Here is a 19,570-nt window from a genome sequence, read left to right on the forward strand (position 1 = left end):
TCTCAAAATAGGGTCTTACTGTGACAAAGATGAGACCTCAGAATATGGTTGTGCTCAACTTAGAGGGTTGGAAGGGTTAAAAGCTCATCTCTGATGTGGTTATCCTGATGAAGTGTGTTATTAGTGCAGCAGTGGGGCTAGTGTCCCTCACCTGCCAACTCAATAGCCAGGACTTTTACAGGGTCTGCCAGGGTATCAGGTATCCTGTTTAGCGACAGATGCGGAACCTGTATAGGGACTGGCTAGGAGTGAAGGGTAAAGCTGCAGTTGAGTGAAGGAGGTATCCCATCTATCCCCTCACTAGCACTAGGGCCCATCTTTATTAAAGTGTCTTTGGTGTACCCCTTGTGGTGTACTGTGTCGTGCTGTATGCCATACTTTCTGTTGTCACTTGCATGACAAGAACCTGCTCTAAAACGCAATGGAAAAATAGTGTATAAATGAACCCTTAGTGGTTCCACACAAGTCTTAGGGGTACTTTGCACACTGCGACATTGCTAGCCGATGCTAGCAATGCCGAGCGCGATAGTCCCTGCCCCCCTCGCACATGCGATATCTTGTGATAGCTGCCGTAGCAAACATTATCGCTACGGCAGCTTCACACGCACTTACCTGCCCTGCGACATCGCTCTGGCCGGGTCGGCTCCTTCCTAAGGGGGCGGGTCGTGCGGCGTCACAGCGACGTCACACGGCAGGCGGCCAATAGAAGTGGAGGGGCGGAGATTAGCGGAATGTAACATCCCGCCCACCTCCTTTCTTCCGCATTGGCGGTGGAGGCAGGTAAGGAGATGTTCCTCGCTCCTGCAGCTTCACACACAGCGATGTGTGCTGCCACAGGAATGAGGAACAACATCATATCTCCTATTGGTGTGACATTATGAATATGTCCGACACTACACAGATCACCGATTTACGACGCTTTTGCGATCGTTTATCGGCGCATCTAGGCTTTACACGTTGCGACGTTGTTACCGGCGCCGGATGTGCGTCACTTTCGATTTGACCCCGACGATATCGCAGTAGCGATGTCGCAACATGCAAAGTACCCCTTAATTTGTAGGCAGGATATGGAAGAACAACCATCCATAGTTGCCTACTTACATAGCAGATGGCTTCGGAATCTTTAATAGGCAGCGTGGCTCATGTCTTGGAGGTATGGTAGTAGATATCTAAAATCCACAAAGAGGGTTGATGGTTTACTTTTACCTTTATCTCTCAATTAAATTGATTTTGACTGGTAATACAAAGTGAGGGAGAAAATAGTGCTGGCAAAATACCAAAAAAAACAAAAACAAAATTACCTACTCGACAAGAATTATGCCAATGTAAATGGCATGAGCCACTAAGGCAAGTGATTGGCTGCAGCGGTCACATGCTTTTTAGTCATGATGTCACAACAGCGACTTGTCAACAAAGACTTGGGCAAAGAGACGTTATAAGACTTGTGGATGTGAGTAACTCAGATTTTATTTTTCTTTACATTCTGCAAACCTATGAACATAAAACATTTGAATTGTAAAGCGCTGTGGAAAAATTGTATGGCGCTATAGAAATAAAGATTATTATTAGAAAATAGAAAACTTGTTAAAACATTAAAATGAGGGGGTTTCTCATTAGGCCAATACTCTTCCTCGAGGGCAGATTAAATAGGTGGCTCTCCATGAAGGACTCTGGCAGGGTCACGGTCAGGTTTCGCTGTTCTCTGTAGAATCAGAACACCCAGTTTTATTTGGATGACAGTCACCATTCCATGGAGCGTCACGCTGGGGAAGATGCTATGCAGGCGCGATCTTATCAATTTGGCAGAAGATCTTATCAGTAGCTTGCTCAAGAACTTTGGCTTTGCTTGTGTTCCTTTGATGTCTATGTTCCTGCACTGAATCTGTCTATAGCAGATGTCTTAAAAGATTTCCTTTTGACACTATCATAAAGGGTGTTCATTTTATAGCTGCCGAACTTGACATTGCAGAAGCCTACAAGGTCCAAAGATGTCTTAGGTTCGGCATTAACCATGACATTGGTTGCCATTGCCCAATGTGCTATGAAAAAGGAGTCTGATTTATGTGATTAATGTAATATCTGCACTGTTGGCGCCTACTATGATGCGATGCTCTAATTTCCAATTTTTTTTTTTAGGTTTTCATTGATATAATTTATAGACTAGTCTCTAACTAAGCCACAAAGATGATCAGATGCTTCTCTGCTCCCTCCATGTTTGTCAGTATATCTTCTATATCTTACTCTTAGGACTCATTCACATGTCCATTTAAAAAAAAAAAAAAAAAAATGGTACTGGAATCATCAGTGTTTTGGATCAGTTGTCATCAGTGTTTTTCATGAATAAATAACAAAATAAATAAATTACAAATCTTCTCCTATACTTTGCAATGTTAAATCAACACTCCAGCAGTTTTTTTTAACTGACTTTAATTCCTCTGCCCTCCCTTATACTTAACCACTAGCGGTTTTATTCTTTTTTGACGTTCCTTCGATCCCACAGCATTGTTAGTCATAAGTTGCATGACAAGCTCTCAATGCATGTCTATGAGAGCCAGGATGAGGCTCTCATAGACTTGTATTGAGTTGTTACTTCCGGCACCTCCATGAAACACTGGAGTTCTCGGCAGGTCACAAATTGCCGGAGTCCGAAGGGAGCAGTGGTGATAAAAGATGAAGCTTCCAGAGGAGAGTATATGACAGGGGGTGGGGGACTTAGATTTAAAGCACCACTCCAGTGGTAAAATTAAAAAACGATGGAGTAATGCTTTAAATATGGACGGCATTTGGATGGCATGTGGATACCATCTGTGTGCTATACGTGTTTTTCATGGACCCATAGACTTGTATGCAATTGTCATCCATACTGCCGGAAAAAAACAACTTCTTTTTGTATGGACACACTTTTCGTGAAAAAACACAGACATGTGACTAGCACCATAATTAGCCCTTCTACTTTTCTGTCCTGTTACAATTAAAGGGGTTGTCCACTATTACACTGATGACCTATCCTTAGGATAGGTCATCAATCAAATTGGCCGGGTTCTGACACCCCGCACCCCTGTCGATCAGCTGTTCTCAGTGCTTGCGGCAGTAGCAGGCAGCCAGAAATGCTCATTTACGGAGTTGCTCCGAGTTCTGATAGTGGCTGCGGCCGGGTACTGCACATCCGCCTCCTATTGATTTGAATGTGAGGCAGATGTGGAGTACCCAGCCGAGACCACTATCAGAAGATGGAGCTGCCAGTGGCACTGAGAACAGCTGATCGGCGGGTGTCCGGGGTGTCGGACCCCAGCCGATCAGACATTGATGACCTATCCTAAGGATAGGCCATCAATGTAATAGTGGACAACCCCTTTAATTGTAATAGGACAGAACACGTCTACAATAGTAGAAGGGCTAATGTTCTCTTCTGTATTATTCCAATTAGTTATACAGATAATCATGGTATCACCATTCAGATTTTCCTATATTAGAGCTATATTATCTTGCTTTGATATTACTTTACAAGATTGTCTTATATAAAGTCCATGATATCAATGCCCCTTGAAGGGCGTTCCTTATTTTTGGGGTAAAAATAGACAATTACATCCTAAAAATGCAAACAAAAAATAGCAATAAAATAAAGAAATCAGATCACACGATCATAACCAACCATTCCCGCAGTCTCAATCCTAGCAGATCACATTATATCATAATAATGAACTTAATACTGCTTTTTACATTGATAGAAAATGAACAATAGTCTGATATTGATTTACTATTTTTTTCCATTCTAAAAAGACAATAACACAATAAATAATCAAAAATTTGTATCCAGAAATGGTGAAAAAAACCACTATAAACACCTAACAATGCCAAAAATGAAGCCCTTAAACCAACACTTATTGGAAAATTCATACTCTGATTCTTTATAGGGTTAAGATTCATAACAGTTTTATATTTCCATATATATATATATTTTTTTATATATATATATATATATATATATATATATATATATATATATATATATTTATATTTATATATATATATATAGCCATGTGAGGGCTTGTTTTTAGGAGGATGAGTTGTACTTTTGAATGACACCAATCATTCTGCCCCATATTATATTGGAAAATGGAAAAAAAATCCAAATGCGGGGAAATTACATAAACAGTGCAATTGCACTGTGCTTTTTTATTTACCATGTTAACAAAATGATAAAAGTGACCAGACATTATGATTCCCCAGGTCAGTACGAGTTCGTAGATACCAAACATGTATAGTTTTATATTTGGTTAAGTTTTAAAAAGAAAGATTCAGAAATTTGTACAAAAAAAGAATTGCGTTTTTTTCGCCATTTTCCGAGACCCATAGCGGTCTCATTTTTCGGGATCTGGGGCTCAGTGATGGCTTATTTTTTGTGCCCTGAGCTGATGTTTTTAATTATACCATTTTGGGGGCACATGTGATGTTTTAATTGCCTGTTATTGCATTTTATTGCAAAGTTACAGTGACCCAAAAAATGCAATTCTAGTGTTTTGATTTTTTTTTCTCATTACGCTCTTTACTGACTTGAATAATATATTTTTATATTTTGATAGATCGGGGCATTTCTGAACTCGGTGAATCCAAATATGTGTATATTTTAGTTTTTTTTATTGTTCTATTTTCAGTAGGGAAAAATGTGATATGAACTTTTGTGGGTTTTTTTTATTTGTTTTTTACAGTTTTTTTTTGTTTTAGCTAGTCCTCTTAGGGGAAGAGAAGATGATACACTCTGATTGCTTATTCTGTTCAGGATGATGCTTTAGCACCTCTCTGAACAGCAGAAATGCTTATCTCCTGTAATGCTGGCGCTCAGCCGGTATTCACAGAAACTGCATCATGACAGTGACAGGGGTCATCAACAGGCCCCGAACTCTCATGACAGCTCATTGGCACCCTGTGATTACATGATGTGGCCGCCGATGGTGGCGGAGAAAGACATGCTCCTCACCAGCGCGCATTACATCCTGCTGTCAGAGATTGACAGCGGGATTTAACTAGTCAACTGGCGCAGGTGGATCTCCGATCCACCCACGCCTTTTAAAAGTGCATGTCAGCTGATCCGACTAGCCAACATGTGTAGGGAAATATGGCATACACCTATGTTGTAACTGTATGTCATAAGTCAAGAAGGGGTTAATTACCATCTTTATCTAAACTGCGGTCCAATATATCTGAGCTGTAGACTTTTGTTGCGTCAAAGGTTGAGAGTAAACAAATTTTTAGCACTTTGCCGCCATTTCAAGGTTTTCACATTTGCACATTTTACAATTCAACCACAGCGTTAATAAAAGCTGAATAACTAATGTAATAAAACACATGCGGAGAATAATACGATGCATGAGTCTTCTTTTTGGCCGCAACATTTAGGTTGAATGTTTTGGTGCCAGGCAAGTTATGTGTTGGCAACGGTGGCGTCTAAATGAAGGCAAAATACACATAAAAAGAAAAGTGAAAGACTGTTCATTTAATTCATGCAGAAAAGCTGTATTGAAAAAATTTCTGGAACATTTAAAAAGTAACATCATAGTCATTCATAACACTTAAACTAGCTGGAACCCAAGCGAGATTCTTTACCCAATCCAGGGACTCATTTAATAGAAGCCAGGAAATGACAAAGGTACTAAACATCTACAATTTGTGCTGCTGGGTATTTTTCCCCCATTAGAAATGGGAACATTTGTTTAAAATATGTATATAATTGTGTTCACTACTATTCTACATTCACTTTTAATAAAGCATTTGCAGTGTACATTCAGTATAAGCTCACAGTTCAGATGTTTAACATTCCTATGGACCCTCATGGGATTGATGCATGCTAAACAATTGTCCTATTGCCGACTTTGGCCGATATACAAGTCCATCTCAATAAATTAGAATATCATCAAAGAGTTAATATATTTCAATAATTCAATACAAAAAGGGAAATGCAAATATTATATAGTCATTACACACAGAGTGATCTATTCCTATATATTATATAGAGTCATTATACACAGAGTGATCTATTTCACGTGTTTATTTCTGTTAATGTCGATGATTATGGCTTACAGCCAATGAAAACCCAAAAGTCATTATCTCAGAAAATTAGAATAATTACCAGAAAACATCTGCAAAGGGTTCCTAAGCATTTAATATGGTATTAGTATGGCTCAGTAGGCTACACAATCATGGGGAAGACTGCTGACTTGACAGATGTCCAGAAGGCAGTCACTGACACACTCCACAAGGAGGGTAAGGCCGGTTTCACACATCCGGCTTTTTGCCGTTTTGCCGGATGCGGCGCTCTCCCGTACAGTTTAATACAGTACAATGACAGCGCAACATGCTGTCATGTGACCGGCGCATGTGACCCGGAAGTTACAGCGCGGTCATTGTACTGTATTAACTGTACGGGAGAGCGCCGCATCCGGCAAAACGGCAAAAAGCCGGATGTGTGAAACCGGCCAAAGCCACAAAAGGTCATTGCTAAAGAAGCTGGCTATTCACAGAGTGCTGTATCCAAGCATATTAAGGGAAAGTTAAGTGGAAGGAAAAAGTGTGGTAGAAAAAGGTGCACAAGCAACCGGGATAACCACAGCCTTGATAGGATTGTTAAGAAAAGGCCATTTAAAAATTTGGGGGAGATTCACAAGGAGTGGACTGTTTCTGGAGTCAGTGCTTCAAGAGCCACCACACACAGACGTATCCAGGACATGGGCTACAAAAGTCGCATTCCTTGTGTCAGCCACTTATGACCAATAGACAACGCCAGAAGCCTCTTACCTGGGCCAAGGAGAAAAAGAACTCGACTGTGCTCAGTGGTCCAAGGTGTTGTTTTCAGATGAAAGTAATTTCTGCATTTCATTTGGAAATCGCGGTCCCAGAGTCTGGAGGAAGAGTGGAGAGGCCACAATCCAAGCTGCTGAGGTCTAGTGTGAAGTCTCCACAATCAGTGATGGTTTGGGGAGCCATGTCATCTGCTGGTGTAGGTCCACTGTGTTTTATCAAGACCAAAGTCAGCGCAGCCGTCTACCAAGAAATTACAGGAAATATATGGGGTATTGTGAAGAGAAAGATGAGAGACCCCAGACCCAACAAGGCAGACGAGCTGAAGGCTGCTATCAAAGCAACCTGGGCTTCCATAACTCCTCACCAGTGCCACAGGCTGATTACCTCCATGCCACGCCGCATTGATGCAGTAATTCATGCAAAAGGAGCCCCGACCAAGTATTGAGGCATTTACTGTACAGACTTTTCAGTAGGCGCCAACATTTCTGAGTGTAAAATCATTTTATCAGTTGGTCTTATATAATATTCTAATTTTCTGAGATAATGACTTTTAGGTTTTCATTGGCTGTAAGCCATAATCATCAACCTTAACAGAAATAAATAAACACGTGAAATAGATCCCTCTGTGTGTAATGACTCTATATAATATATAGGAATAGATCCCTCTGTGTGTAATGACTCTATATAATATATAGGAATAGATCCCTCTGTGTGTAATGACTCTATATAATATATAGGAATAGATCCCTCTGTGTGTAATGACTCTATATACGGTAATATATAGGAATAGATCCCTCTGTGTGTAATGACTCTATATAATATATGTGTTTCCATTTTTGGTATTGAATTACTGAAATAAATTATCTTTTGATGATATTCTAATTTATTGAGATGCACTTGTATATTGCTGTTAATGATGGGTGAACCTGAACTGGAAAGTTCGGGGGTCCATACCAAATACTGAAGCAGATTCCTAGAGTCAGTGCACAGATTGTATCTTTTTCTGGTCAGAAATAAGTCACAGAAAGTGCATTTACTTAAAGCAACATAAGTCCGAAGTATAAAGTAAATTCTTGCTCATTAGGTTTGCAGTTTAATTTTAAAAACATCAACATTAAACCTTTTACAAAAGAGTGTTTGAGGTCAGTGGCCATGCAGGTGCAGAAGGACCATTTGCTAAAATAATTTCTACAAGAAATAATTTTTGCAAAATAATATCTATAATTTCCTTATTTACATTTGTTATGCTTGCCAGGAAACTCCCGACGTACTGTAAATGCTGAACTTGTCAGAAGCTAAGAGTGTCTAGTGGCTTTTCTATTCCAGGAATAGGAGACTAGTAAAAAAAAAATTGTTCATTAAACTTTTTTAACTTTTTTAACATGGTAGAATATGGGTGTTGCCTCTTGCCCCATCCATTATTTATGCATTAAATGGATAGCACGTGACGTGAGCTTTTTATGATGCATCACTTAAAGGGATTTCATTAGAGAATATGAGTGACAGATGCCGCTGTTACACTGGGCGCTCACATCAACTTTCTTATAAATTTTATGAGTGGATTTCTAAAGTGCAGCAAAAACCTGCACATATTTTCCATATTTTGTGCTTAATTCATCAAAGCTCTTAAAGGCAACCAATCACCAGGATTTTTGTATATAACCTAAAGCCAGTGCTATACTGGCACTATCAGGCTGATTCTATACATACCTGTAGTGGTCAGCTCGGATATTTAGGCTTTCAAATTCAAGAAAATAAAGTTTATAAAATTGGCAGCTTCTTGAGTGACAGCAGCTGAGGATCAGATAATATCTGGAGGGGTATTCATACTTATCCCCTCCCCCTGTTAGAATTAGCATAAATATTATACAATAGATGTAACTTTTCTCTTTCAGGACCTGTGTGAGGTCATACCCAAGTGACTAGAAGGGACAGGGCTTCAGCCAACAAAGCTGATATCAGGAAGCAACAATTTCCTATTGGCTGAGACCCCAGCATCTCTCCTGCTTGCGCCGCTCTGCAGTGAAGGAGAGGGCATGTGATATGCTGCACTGTGATGTTGGGCTGTGATAAGTGGTGAAACTCTACACTCAACCCAGTGACTCAGGGAGACTGGGGCCACCGCGGTGATTTCAGGTGAACTGGAAGTTGAACGTGACATCACCAGATCCCAGAAGTCACGGAACCCGGGGGAGTCACTTCATGGGGATGATCAGACCGCGATAGCGCCACTCAGAGGCAGTATGGGCTGATCAAGGTTTTTAGAAAAACCCTTCCCTATCAGTTTTACAGGGATGTGGTCACTACTGCAGAGGAATAGTGCACCCCTTTAGGTAGAAGTGCTATTGGTGAAAAAATACCCAAATACCACAGCAGCACTTGTAAGTGGAAAACTGGTGTGAATGAATCCTTAGGCACGTGTTTAATGGATGAAAGCTATTCAGTAGTTAATGATACATCTGTGTAATGGATGCAGATTAGCAATGGGCTACTATATAAAGAAAAAGAGTAGTCACTGCCGCAGTGTAGCCGAAGATTTTCCAAGTGTAGCAGAGCGTACCACAGCCGGTCTCGGTAGTAATTAGTGGTATGAAGGCAATTTATCAGCTACTTAGAAATAGTTTTTGCTCGGAGTTTTGACTATGATCCTCTACAATGCCATGGAGCCAGCACCGGACCAGGGACGATGTGTGATTTTGCTCTAATTTCCAATCTCTAACAAGCTCGTTAGCAACTCGTGTAATATCAGTTCATTTGTTCACAGATGAGTGCCGCTCATAATGAAAGGCAGATTTTGTCAAGTTTCATCTACGTAAACATGGCGAGTTGGCCTGGAGAAATTTTTTTTTTCAACTTGCGCCAACACCCGCTGACCTTGGAGACGTTTTCTCCATCGTCTGCTTCTAATGAGGGAGAAAGTTGCTGACAAACTTGTTTGGTTACTTGAGTGATGCAGCAAGTGTGTAAAAGACATATTTTCTTCATTTACTGTTCCCGGAGAATTTTTTTTTTTACTTGTTCTTTTTTTTATTGCAATGCGGCAACAAAAGAAACTCTGAGGTAAGGAACAATAAGAGCCTGGAACAGATGGACTGGACTATATGTATCGATGCTTCCCGCTGTGTGACAGAAGCTTCTAACGAGCTGCGTACACAAATCCTACTTTACGCTGCATCTGTTACCATTAAACACGTCGGTATTTTACTCAGCATTTAGAGATGTTGCCAACAAATAGGTGGCAAAAAAATATATAAAAAAGAGAATATAAAAGGGAACATCTGCTTTAAATAAAACAATAAATCCGAATGTCCAAACTGAAAATAAATATCTACCCTTGAATACTATTTTGTTCTTTTCTTCTAAATAAAGTCAGCATTTTCAGATGGTTAATATCCTATTATATCTTTATAGTGGTAAAAATGAATATAGATATAGGATAGACCCTCAGTCCAGTAGACCACTGCGCAACCAGCTCTGTCCTCACCTATGTACCCTCACCCTTTCCCTGTAGACTGTGATCCTCGCGGGCAGGGTCCTCTCTCCTCCTGTACCAGTCTGTTTTGTACTGTTAATGATTGTTGTATTAGTTTTTATGTATACACTTTTTCACTTGTAAAGCGCCATGGAATTAATGGCGCTATAATAATAATTAATAATAATAATAGACATAAGCTTAAAATTTATTTTCTCACTGCCACCAGCTGGGGAAGCTCTCTACTGATTAGATTAAAGTCAATAACACACTATGCAGGTAGCTCCAACTGTAGATAACTAGAATGTTTCAATTACGGTACATTTCTGTTTTGCACCAATTGGATCTCTGTATAAGAAATCCAAAGCTTCAACCAATATAACTTTATATTAAGAAATACTTAATCAGAACATGATTCTGGATGTAATAGAGATAGCATGTTTAAAAGGTTTAAAAGGAGAAGGATCCCTTTTAAAGGGAATTTGTGAACAGATTTTTGCTACATAATCTGAGCGCAGCATGATGTAGATACAGAGACCGTGATTAAAGCGATGTGTCACTTACTAGTCTACATACTGTAGTTTTTGTTAAATCACTGTTTTATCAGCAGAAGGTTATCACTAGAGTACTAGTAAATCTGTTGCCATTTAGTCCTCCATATTGACGAGCTCTGTGTAACTAGCCCAACCCAGGTTCAGGAACTAGCCCCAGCCAGGCTAAGGTACAAGCCCCACCAAGGCGCAGGAACAAGTCTTACCCAGGCTCAATAACAAGCCCCACCCAGGCTCAGAAACAAGCCGCACCTGGGCTCAGAAACAAGCCCCACCTAGGCTCAGAAACAAGCACCACTTGAACTCAGAGACAAGTCCCACCCAGGCTGAAAAACAAGCCCCACCTGGGCTTAGGAACAAGCCCCACCAAGGCTCAGAAACAAGCCCCACCTACGCTTAGGAGAAACCCCACCCAGGCTCAGGAACAAGCGCTATCCAGGCACAGGAACAAGCCCCATCTAGGTTCAGGAACAAATCCCACCGAGGCTTAGGAACTAACCTAACCCAGGCCCAGGAATAAGCCCCACACAGACTCAAGAATAAGCCCCACCCAGGCTCAGGATCAAGCCCCACCCAGGCTCAGGATCAAGCCCCACCCAGGCTCAGGATCAAGCCCCACCCAGGGTCAGGAACAAGCCCCACCTAGGATTAGGAACAAACCCCACCCAGACTCTGGAACAAGACCCACCCAGGCTCAGGAAAAAGCCCCACAAATACTCAGTAATAAGCCCCACCCAGCCACAAGAATGGCAAAATCAAAGGGGAAAGCTGTACAATTGGAAGTTTGCAGGTACTCACGAAAAATTCATAGGACTTGATATACAGACCCTGCTACATAGAACTTGCTGAGATAGAGCTGTGTCAGATGTGAAGGAGGAGGCTGAAATTAGTGCCAATTTCATAGTGAAAATAAATATGAAAGTTTAATTCATTTATGTTCCCAAGAGATGCAAATAACATTTTATAACAGAACATTTTTTTTGGCTACATTGGACTAGACAACTAGCACATCAAAGGATTGTTAGATGCTCAGGCTCTGACAGTCATTGCCCCCAAATGATCAGAATACAAATGATTTTATCACTTGTGTCTATGTAGGTAGATTCATTATTGATCTATTACACCTTACTATTATAATATCACTTTATATTATAATTATATTCTAGTGACTATTTTTTATTCAAAAATATTGTATTTCGATATTTTTTGGTAATGGATCTCATATTATTCTAATATTATCACAATGGCTAACATGTTTTAGAATAAGCTGTCACAATCTATTATTTCAAATATCACACCCTCCAATTTGTAGCATTATGCCAGCTCTGTGGTCACTCGCGTTCAATATTCTGTATCTGGTAATTTGGATACGGGCATAAAATTCAGAAAAGCGTGAGTTTGTGGCTTGGTCACCTTAGCATTGGTTGTTATGATTTGCTATATTGGCATGTGCTTCTTATTACTTTCGATAGCCCTGAAGAGTGAGCTATAGAGTATGCATTGTTTTTAGGAAATTAATTTGCTTTATTTGATAGTTCTGGGTTTCTTATTCTTCCCTTAAACTGAGTGAATTAGAGGTTATTCAATAAAATAGTGCACGCAGGGACATATTGAGGCACAATGGGCCTCCATAGATTACTTGAGAACAATGAAAATGTTCAGCCATATAAATCTTTCTGGGCCTTTTTCTAATAAAAAGTTGTATTGTTCTTAGATGCTAATAAAATTCCATCTTTTCTTTTTTAAATTTAGATGACATTTTTCACGTGTCCTTCCTTCACCCATAGTCCATGTCCTTTTAGTGCAAAACCAGAGAATGTGTCAGCAGGTTTTCCAAATATAAAGTCACCACCTTTAACTCCTTTTGCACCATAGCCAACAATCTGTATATAAGCTTCCAACTCCCCCTGCCTGTCCAAAAATACCTTTCATAATTTTACCACTCTGTATGTAAACTGGTCTGGTCTTATGTGCGTCACTGGTCTTTGCCTCGTCTATGTCCACAATTGTGTCCTTCTGCCTTGATTGATCTGGATCACATGTCCTCTATCATCCACACAGAGCTGTAAAATTGTCACATGTGACTGGGGAACAGAGGGAAACCTATACTGGCCCTAAGGCTCGGGCCCATATGCTCACCCTCACACCCATAGGGACCCTTGAAGGTAGGGAGGTCAGGGTTTCCAACCTGGCTCTATTTCTTGTCCTTGTCTCTGATGGTAAGACCCCCCTTCCACAACCCACCCCCCTGGGGGGAAGGGACAACAACCCCACCACCAAATAAAGACTAACAGGGATAAAAACAACAACTCGTACACACAAAGGAGCCACTAAACGTGCACAAGGGAAAACAACTTAAAAGGGGGGAAGTAAACAGACTACTGGGTAACTTCCATACCATAACAAGCACACCACGAACTGCCACAGCCTTCACCAATGCTGCAGCCAAAAAGCACAACAGAGAGAGGGTCTCTACAACTCCTTGCTCCTCCTCGCCAAGCTTCCAAATGATTGTAAATAACCAGCACCCTCTGCTGGAAGTAGAGGGTGTATATATATAGGACCTGGGAGTAGTCCAAACTGGAAATACCTGACTGGGAGTCAGGAGCTGCTGGAAGGTAAACTGAAATTAACCCTCTTATACCCAAAGGAAAGGGAATCCATTTAATCAGCAGAGTCTCAGAAGATAAAGTGAGACTCTGACCCAGAACATGTCACTAAACTCTAGAACAGCTTGAAGAGTGTAACAAACATCTTGAGCCTGCGCAGTTGAAGAGCAAGCCTGCGCATGTGCACTTTTCTGTGCCAAACTAAGGGCAGATCAAAGTCCTGTAATGCCAAGCAAAGTGTGCCTATGCATCAACTGCGCATGCACAAGATTTTACAGCTCCGTGCAGATGATGGAGGATGCGTCATCCAGATCAATCAAGGCAGAAGGATACAATTGTGGACATAGTGGAGGCGATCGGCAAAGACCAGCTACACCTATCAAACCAGACCAGTTTACATATGGAGCGGAAGAATTAAAAAAGGTACTTTTGGATAGGCAGGGGACGTTGGAGGACACGTCATACACATCAATCAAGGTAGAGGGATGAGATTGCGAGGATAGTGGATGCGCTGTGCAAAGACTAGCAACACCCTTTGGATCAGACCGTGCTAATTATCACAGGAGAATTCGAAAAGGTATATTTTGGATATGTAGAGGCAGTTGGGGTCTATAAACAGATTGCTGGACTGAAGTGCAAGAGGAGTTAAAGCTGGTGGCTTTAGATAATATTAGGAAGAACTGCTGACAGGTTCTCTTTAAATGTTCGGTTTTGGATTGAAAGGACATGGCCTGTGGATGAAGAGAGCGGACAGTTATGTGACCGCAAGGGTGCAATATTCACTAGTATCGACCGCTGAAGAGTACGTGGTCGTAATATGAACGGATGTATGTTAAGCGCACACTTGCAGTCACATGACTGCCTTAGATTGGTTATTAGGGTCCCTTATAAGCCCTGATACAATTAGGGATCTGTTCTTAAATCCTCTTGCGCCTGCGATTCGTGCTGAACGCGCACAGAAACTACGTAAACCATGTGACCACCACACATATATATGTATATATATATATATATATATATATAAAACGTGTCCATTACTGACACTTAAGCAGCTGTATTCCATGCACCACTCCACTGTTTGTGCTGCTTTGTACAGCCCTCAATTGGCTGTTTACTTGCAATAAATATCATAGACCCCAAGGCACCAAAACTCCTTCTCTGTACAGAAAATATCTTTATTGGTCCCAGGCATACGCCGAAGAAAAATACTAAAACATGCAATGTTTCGGCCAATGGTGTATACCTTTTAATGGCTTGATAAAGGCCCTACGGTGGCCAAAACGTTGTGTATTTTTGTATTTTTCTTTGGAGTATGCTGGGACCAATAAAGGTATTTTCTGTATAAGGAAGGAGTTTCGGTGCCTGGGATACTATGGTCCTTACTGTGTCCATTACTTACACACAGTACCCCAGGGGGTATTATTTTGTGTCCAAAGTTTTCCTTTCGGCTTGTTTCTTTAGTGGCAAACGTACAATTTATTTGCTTAAGACAAAGGGTGTTAGTGCTTTAGGACATAAAAATCACAACATATGTGGAAAACACATTATGTAGCTTTCATGTATTAGTATAAAAATATAAAATATATATAGCACAGAGCAGAAGGCTTATACATCGCAGGGCCTGGCACGTGGCACACTTCTATCGGCCCCGATCATAAAAGTTTACTGGACCTTTTTTCTGCGCAGAACACAAAGTGTGAGGGATTCTGAAAGTTTATTCAAGTAATATTATGTCCAGGCCTCATAAAGAACTTTCTGACCTCTGGAAACCAAAGCCAGCATGCAGACTGTGATAATGTTAAACTTATTGCCTTATTTTATTTCCCTATTACATTCCTTTTGATCAAAAACAGACTTACGCGTGGTTTTCATGAATCAATTACCAATGCAGTTTGTTTTATAAGAGGCATGCTGCGAAAATATCACCAGTTTTTAACACACAAAAATGAAATATTCGTGTTCCATTAAACAAAAAGTGGGTTTTTATAGGGATAGCAAATTTTTCGAATGACATGCATCGGCTAACTTGCAGGAAAAAGTGAACGTATGTGCTAAAATGAAATCCGAAACGTGTCATAAAGTGTGAATTGAGGGGAAGCGTCATACAGTATCTAATGTTAAGCTTCTTGAGAGGTCCTTACACTATATGTATATTTTATAGCCAAAGTCAGGATTGACATATCACATTGGTTTTAAATTAAGCTCCACTGTATGTAATTAAAGGGAACCTGTCACCAGATTTGGTGACTATAAGCTGCGGCCACCACCACAGAGCTCTGATATACAGCATTCCAGAATGCTGTATATAAGAGTCCAGGCTGCTCTGTGTAACATAAAAAACACTTTTATAATACTCACCCAGGGGACGGTCCAGTCCGATGGGTGTTGCTGCTCTCCGGTTCGGCGCCTCCTCTCTTCTGCGATCTCCGTCCTCCTTCTACCCAGCTCAGTATGGATGACAGTTCTACGTCATCTACACAGGCCGATATTGCGGTCCGGCGCAGGTGCACTTTGATCTGTCCTGCTGAGGGCAGATCAAAGTACTGTAATGTGCAGGCACGGGGAAAGGTTAAAGACTGCCCGCACATGCACACTATAATACTTTGATCTGCCTTGAGCTGGGAAAAATCAAAGTGCACATGCACAAGACCCCATTACCAGCTAGTGTGGATAATGTAGGACACGTCATGCACATGGGCCTCAGAAGAAGGAAGATAGCAATCGCCGCAGAGGCGAGACGCCAGACAGGAAATCAGCGACGCCCATCGGACCGGAGAGCAGCGACACCCATTGGACCGGAGAGCAGTGACGGCCATCATACTGGATCGCCCTTTAGGTGAGTATTATCAAAGTGTTTTTTACATTCTACACAGCGGCCTGGGCTCTTATATACAGTATTCTAGAATGCTGTATATAAGAGCTCCCTAGTGGTGGCCGCAACTTATAGTCGCCAAATCTGGTGACAAGTTCCCTTTAAAGTCTTATGTGGTCATAAATCAGATATAAAGAGTTATGAACTCCCCCGTAAAACTGACGGATTCTTAGATACTGTATATACTCGAGTATAAGCCGAGTTTTTCAGCCCATTTCTTTATGCTGAAAACACCCCCCTGTGCTTATACTCGAGTGATGTTTCCATATAAAAGTTTTTCTCACCTGTCCTCCATTCCTGCACTTTCGCTTACCTGCTTCTTGCAGTCCGCAGGCACTTAGACATCTCAGTGATCACGTCCGAAGCCGCTGCTGCAGGTTTCCATCATGACTTTACTGCAGTTGAATGCTTTGTGGTGCTATAAAGCATTCAACTGCAGTAAAACCATGATGACAGTAGCCCTGTTGACCGGATGAGCTCACCGAGGGGTCTATGTGCCTGCGGACTGCAAGAAGCAGGTAATGGAGAGCGCAGGAACGGAGGACAGGTAAGAAGAATTTTGTGTGTGTGTGTTTGTGTGTGTGTGTGTGAACAATGGCATAATAGGGGACAAGAAGGGGACCAGAATGAGGTGATTACTAAAGCATGGGGCATATTACTGCAGGGCACATTACTAAAGGATGGGCACATTACTATGGGGCACATTACTATAGGGCAGAAGGATGGGCACATTACTAGGGGGCACATTACTAAAGGATGAGCACTTTACTACAAGGGGTAACACAAATGGGGCACATTACTATAGGTCAGAAGGATGGGGCACATTACTACAGGGGACAAGATGGGCACATTACATTTTATTTGTATATATTTTTATTTTTTACATTTTCCAGTAGCTGCTGAATTTCCCACCCTAGGCTTATACTCGAGTCAATAAGGTATCCCAGTCTTTTGTGGTAAAATTAGGGGCCTCGGCTTATACTCTGATCGGCTTATACTCGAGTATATACGGTAACTCATTTTTCTCAGCTAGGATTAAACAGTGCACCATATTGGCTAAAGAAAGCAAACAGTTTGAAAATAATAAAAGTTATTGAAAAAAAACGCAAACGGTGCCAAATTTTTAATTAATACCAGCTGAAAAAAATGATTGTTAGCTCCAATTAAATGCATTTAAGTAGGGTATAGTAAATTAAAATTGTCCCAAATAGGTGGACAACTTCTTTAATATTCTGAGATTGTTTTCCAAAAAGTAGGCTGGAAAATTTAGGATAGCTGGCAGCTATGTTATCTGTACCCTTCTTTCAATATCTTTTATTGAAAACCTCTTTCATAACTTCCTTCATGTATTTCACAGCGGCTCCTGTAGTCATTTTGCGCATCACTGATCCTAAATTCAGATTTCTTGGAAACATTTCTACACAGGAAGCAATTGAGAATGATAAAAGCAGTGTTCCTCAGAAAATCTTTCTTTTTTTAACCAGATGGTCCTATTGTGAAATCTCTGCGGCTCTTATATTTTTACCACAAGCCAAACTAAACACTGGGATTATGTATGTTCAGTAATTATCTGCATGTGGCTTTTCTTGCAGTAAAATACTAGGTGCTGGTTATAGAGACACATAGACCCGACATTCTGTAGTCTTGTGATCATCGTGTTGTATCAAGAGTCACTTCCTTTCACAAATATCCAGAAGGAAATGAGGTTGGAGAACAACGTTCATTCTGAATTAGTAGGATTGTGTCACTATCACCAAGCTATCACTTGCCTACTTTGGACACATCATACGAAGAGAGCAATCACTGGAAAAGGACATCATGGTTGGAAGAATAGAAGGAACAAGGCGAAGAGGAAGATCAGCAACCCGATGGCTTGATAAAATCAAGATAACTGTGGAGAAGACCCTGGTGGACCTGTCTAGCCTACAGAGCGTTTATCCATCATGGCTTGAAATCAGGCTAAAAACCATTACAAAAAAAACACATAACAATGGCCACACATCGAACTATAGTTTGTGGATCATTACTGTCGTTGCGGCTTGTATGAATTTTCATTATGGCAGATTATTTCTTTCTGTGAACAAACACTCCTAGTTAGATGTGACCATGCAGCATCTGGCAGGATGTATTGTAGGTGGTCCAACTGTACCCCCGCGATCGCTGCCGGGTCTACTGTTGATGTTACAGCTGAGACTCGACTCTCACTGCCGGGAGTGGTGCCCGCACCTCTCTCGGGAGATTAATCAATGAGATCGCAGCATTCAGGAGGCAGGGAGATCAGGTCCGTGCAATGCAATCACGGGGACCAAATCGCTGCCATGGTAACCTAGAGTCATCACCATCATGACCCCGTATTACTGAGCTACGGAAAGCCTCACAAGCCACGCTGGATTTATCGCGATTGTTAGCTGCAGATCCGGGCTGTAACACACAGCCATTGCCTACCAGGTGTGGTCCGAGCTCACCTTGTGAGCCCGCTCCATACACACGCTTCTGACATGCACCGTACAGGTATAACGGCATTAATATATGTATATGTAAAAAAACACAAACTGATATGAACATATAAATCATACAAAATGTACAAATAAGCAGGCTGTAAGATTACAAGGGCGGTAATAGTAGAGACAATAATACGGAGAACATGTTATCATCTATGCTAAAATAAATGAACTATGCAACGATACACCTACAAATGTCTGTAACACAGTCATCACAATAATAGATGACACTGAAGCACAATGTCAGCTGTGCAAGTTAAAACTTGGCCAACAAGAGATGACAATGAGCCATAGCCCACTGAGAAAAATGCCAGTAGGGGAGAGTGTGGACAGGTCGTTCCACAAAACTGCTTAACTAGATGGGAGACCAAAAAGGTTGTAAAACATCGAAAATGTCACCAGATACTAAGTAGAATCCATACATCCCTTACCTCCAGCACCTGCCCGGTACTGAAGGACAAAAGAAATGGGACACTGTAGGGTAGTGACACCAACTGAAGAGATTTTTATCATTGTGAGACTTTATAGGACCGGGCAATCGTAACAATTGGTGTTGTCATGTTAATTATCGGTAAAGCCATGTAAAATTGTGTCTGCTACATCTGGTCAACAGCAAGTTTTATTCTAAGCAGTATGTTATTTTACTGAAATAATTAATAATCTCAATTTTGTTTTATTTTAGACACATTGGAGTCTGGACCAAATACATGTCAAAGGTGAGTCAACTGCTTTACATTTGTAGTGTGCATAGAATTGAGATTGGACCT

General features: G+C 41.0%; 1 protein-coding gene across 2 annotated transcripts in view; it reads left to right on the forward strand.

Annotated features, from left to right (window-relative positions):
- MKX (mohawk homeobox) overlaps positions 1-19,570 on the forward strand; it is a 140,192-nt gene that overhangs the window by 117,866 nt on the left and 2,756 nt on the right. For both annotated transcript variants that reach the window (XM_075316786.1, XM_075316787.1), the window contains exon 6: positions 19,486-19,519. In XM_075316786.1, the coding sequence (XP_075172901.1) occupies positions 19,486-19,519 (34 nt within the window). The remainder of the gene's footprint in view (positions 1-19,485; positions 19,520-19,570) is intronic.

The sequence above is a fragment of the Anomaloglossus baeobatrachus genome, chromosome 6 (assembly GCF_048569485.1).
Source record: "Anomaloglossus baeobatrachus isolate aAnoBae1 chromosome 6, aAnoBae1.hap1, whole genome shotgun sequence".
Classification (NCBI taxonomy): domain Eukaryota; kingdom Metazoa; phylum Chordata; class Amphibia; order Anura; family Aromobatidae; genus Anomaloglossus; species Anomaloglossus baeobatrachus.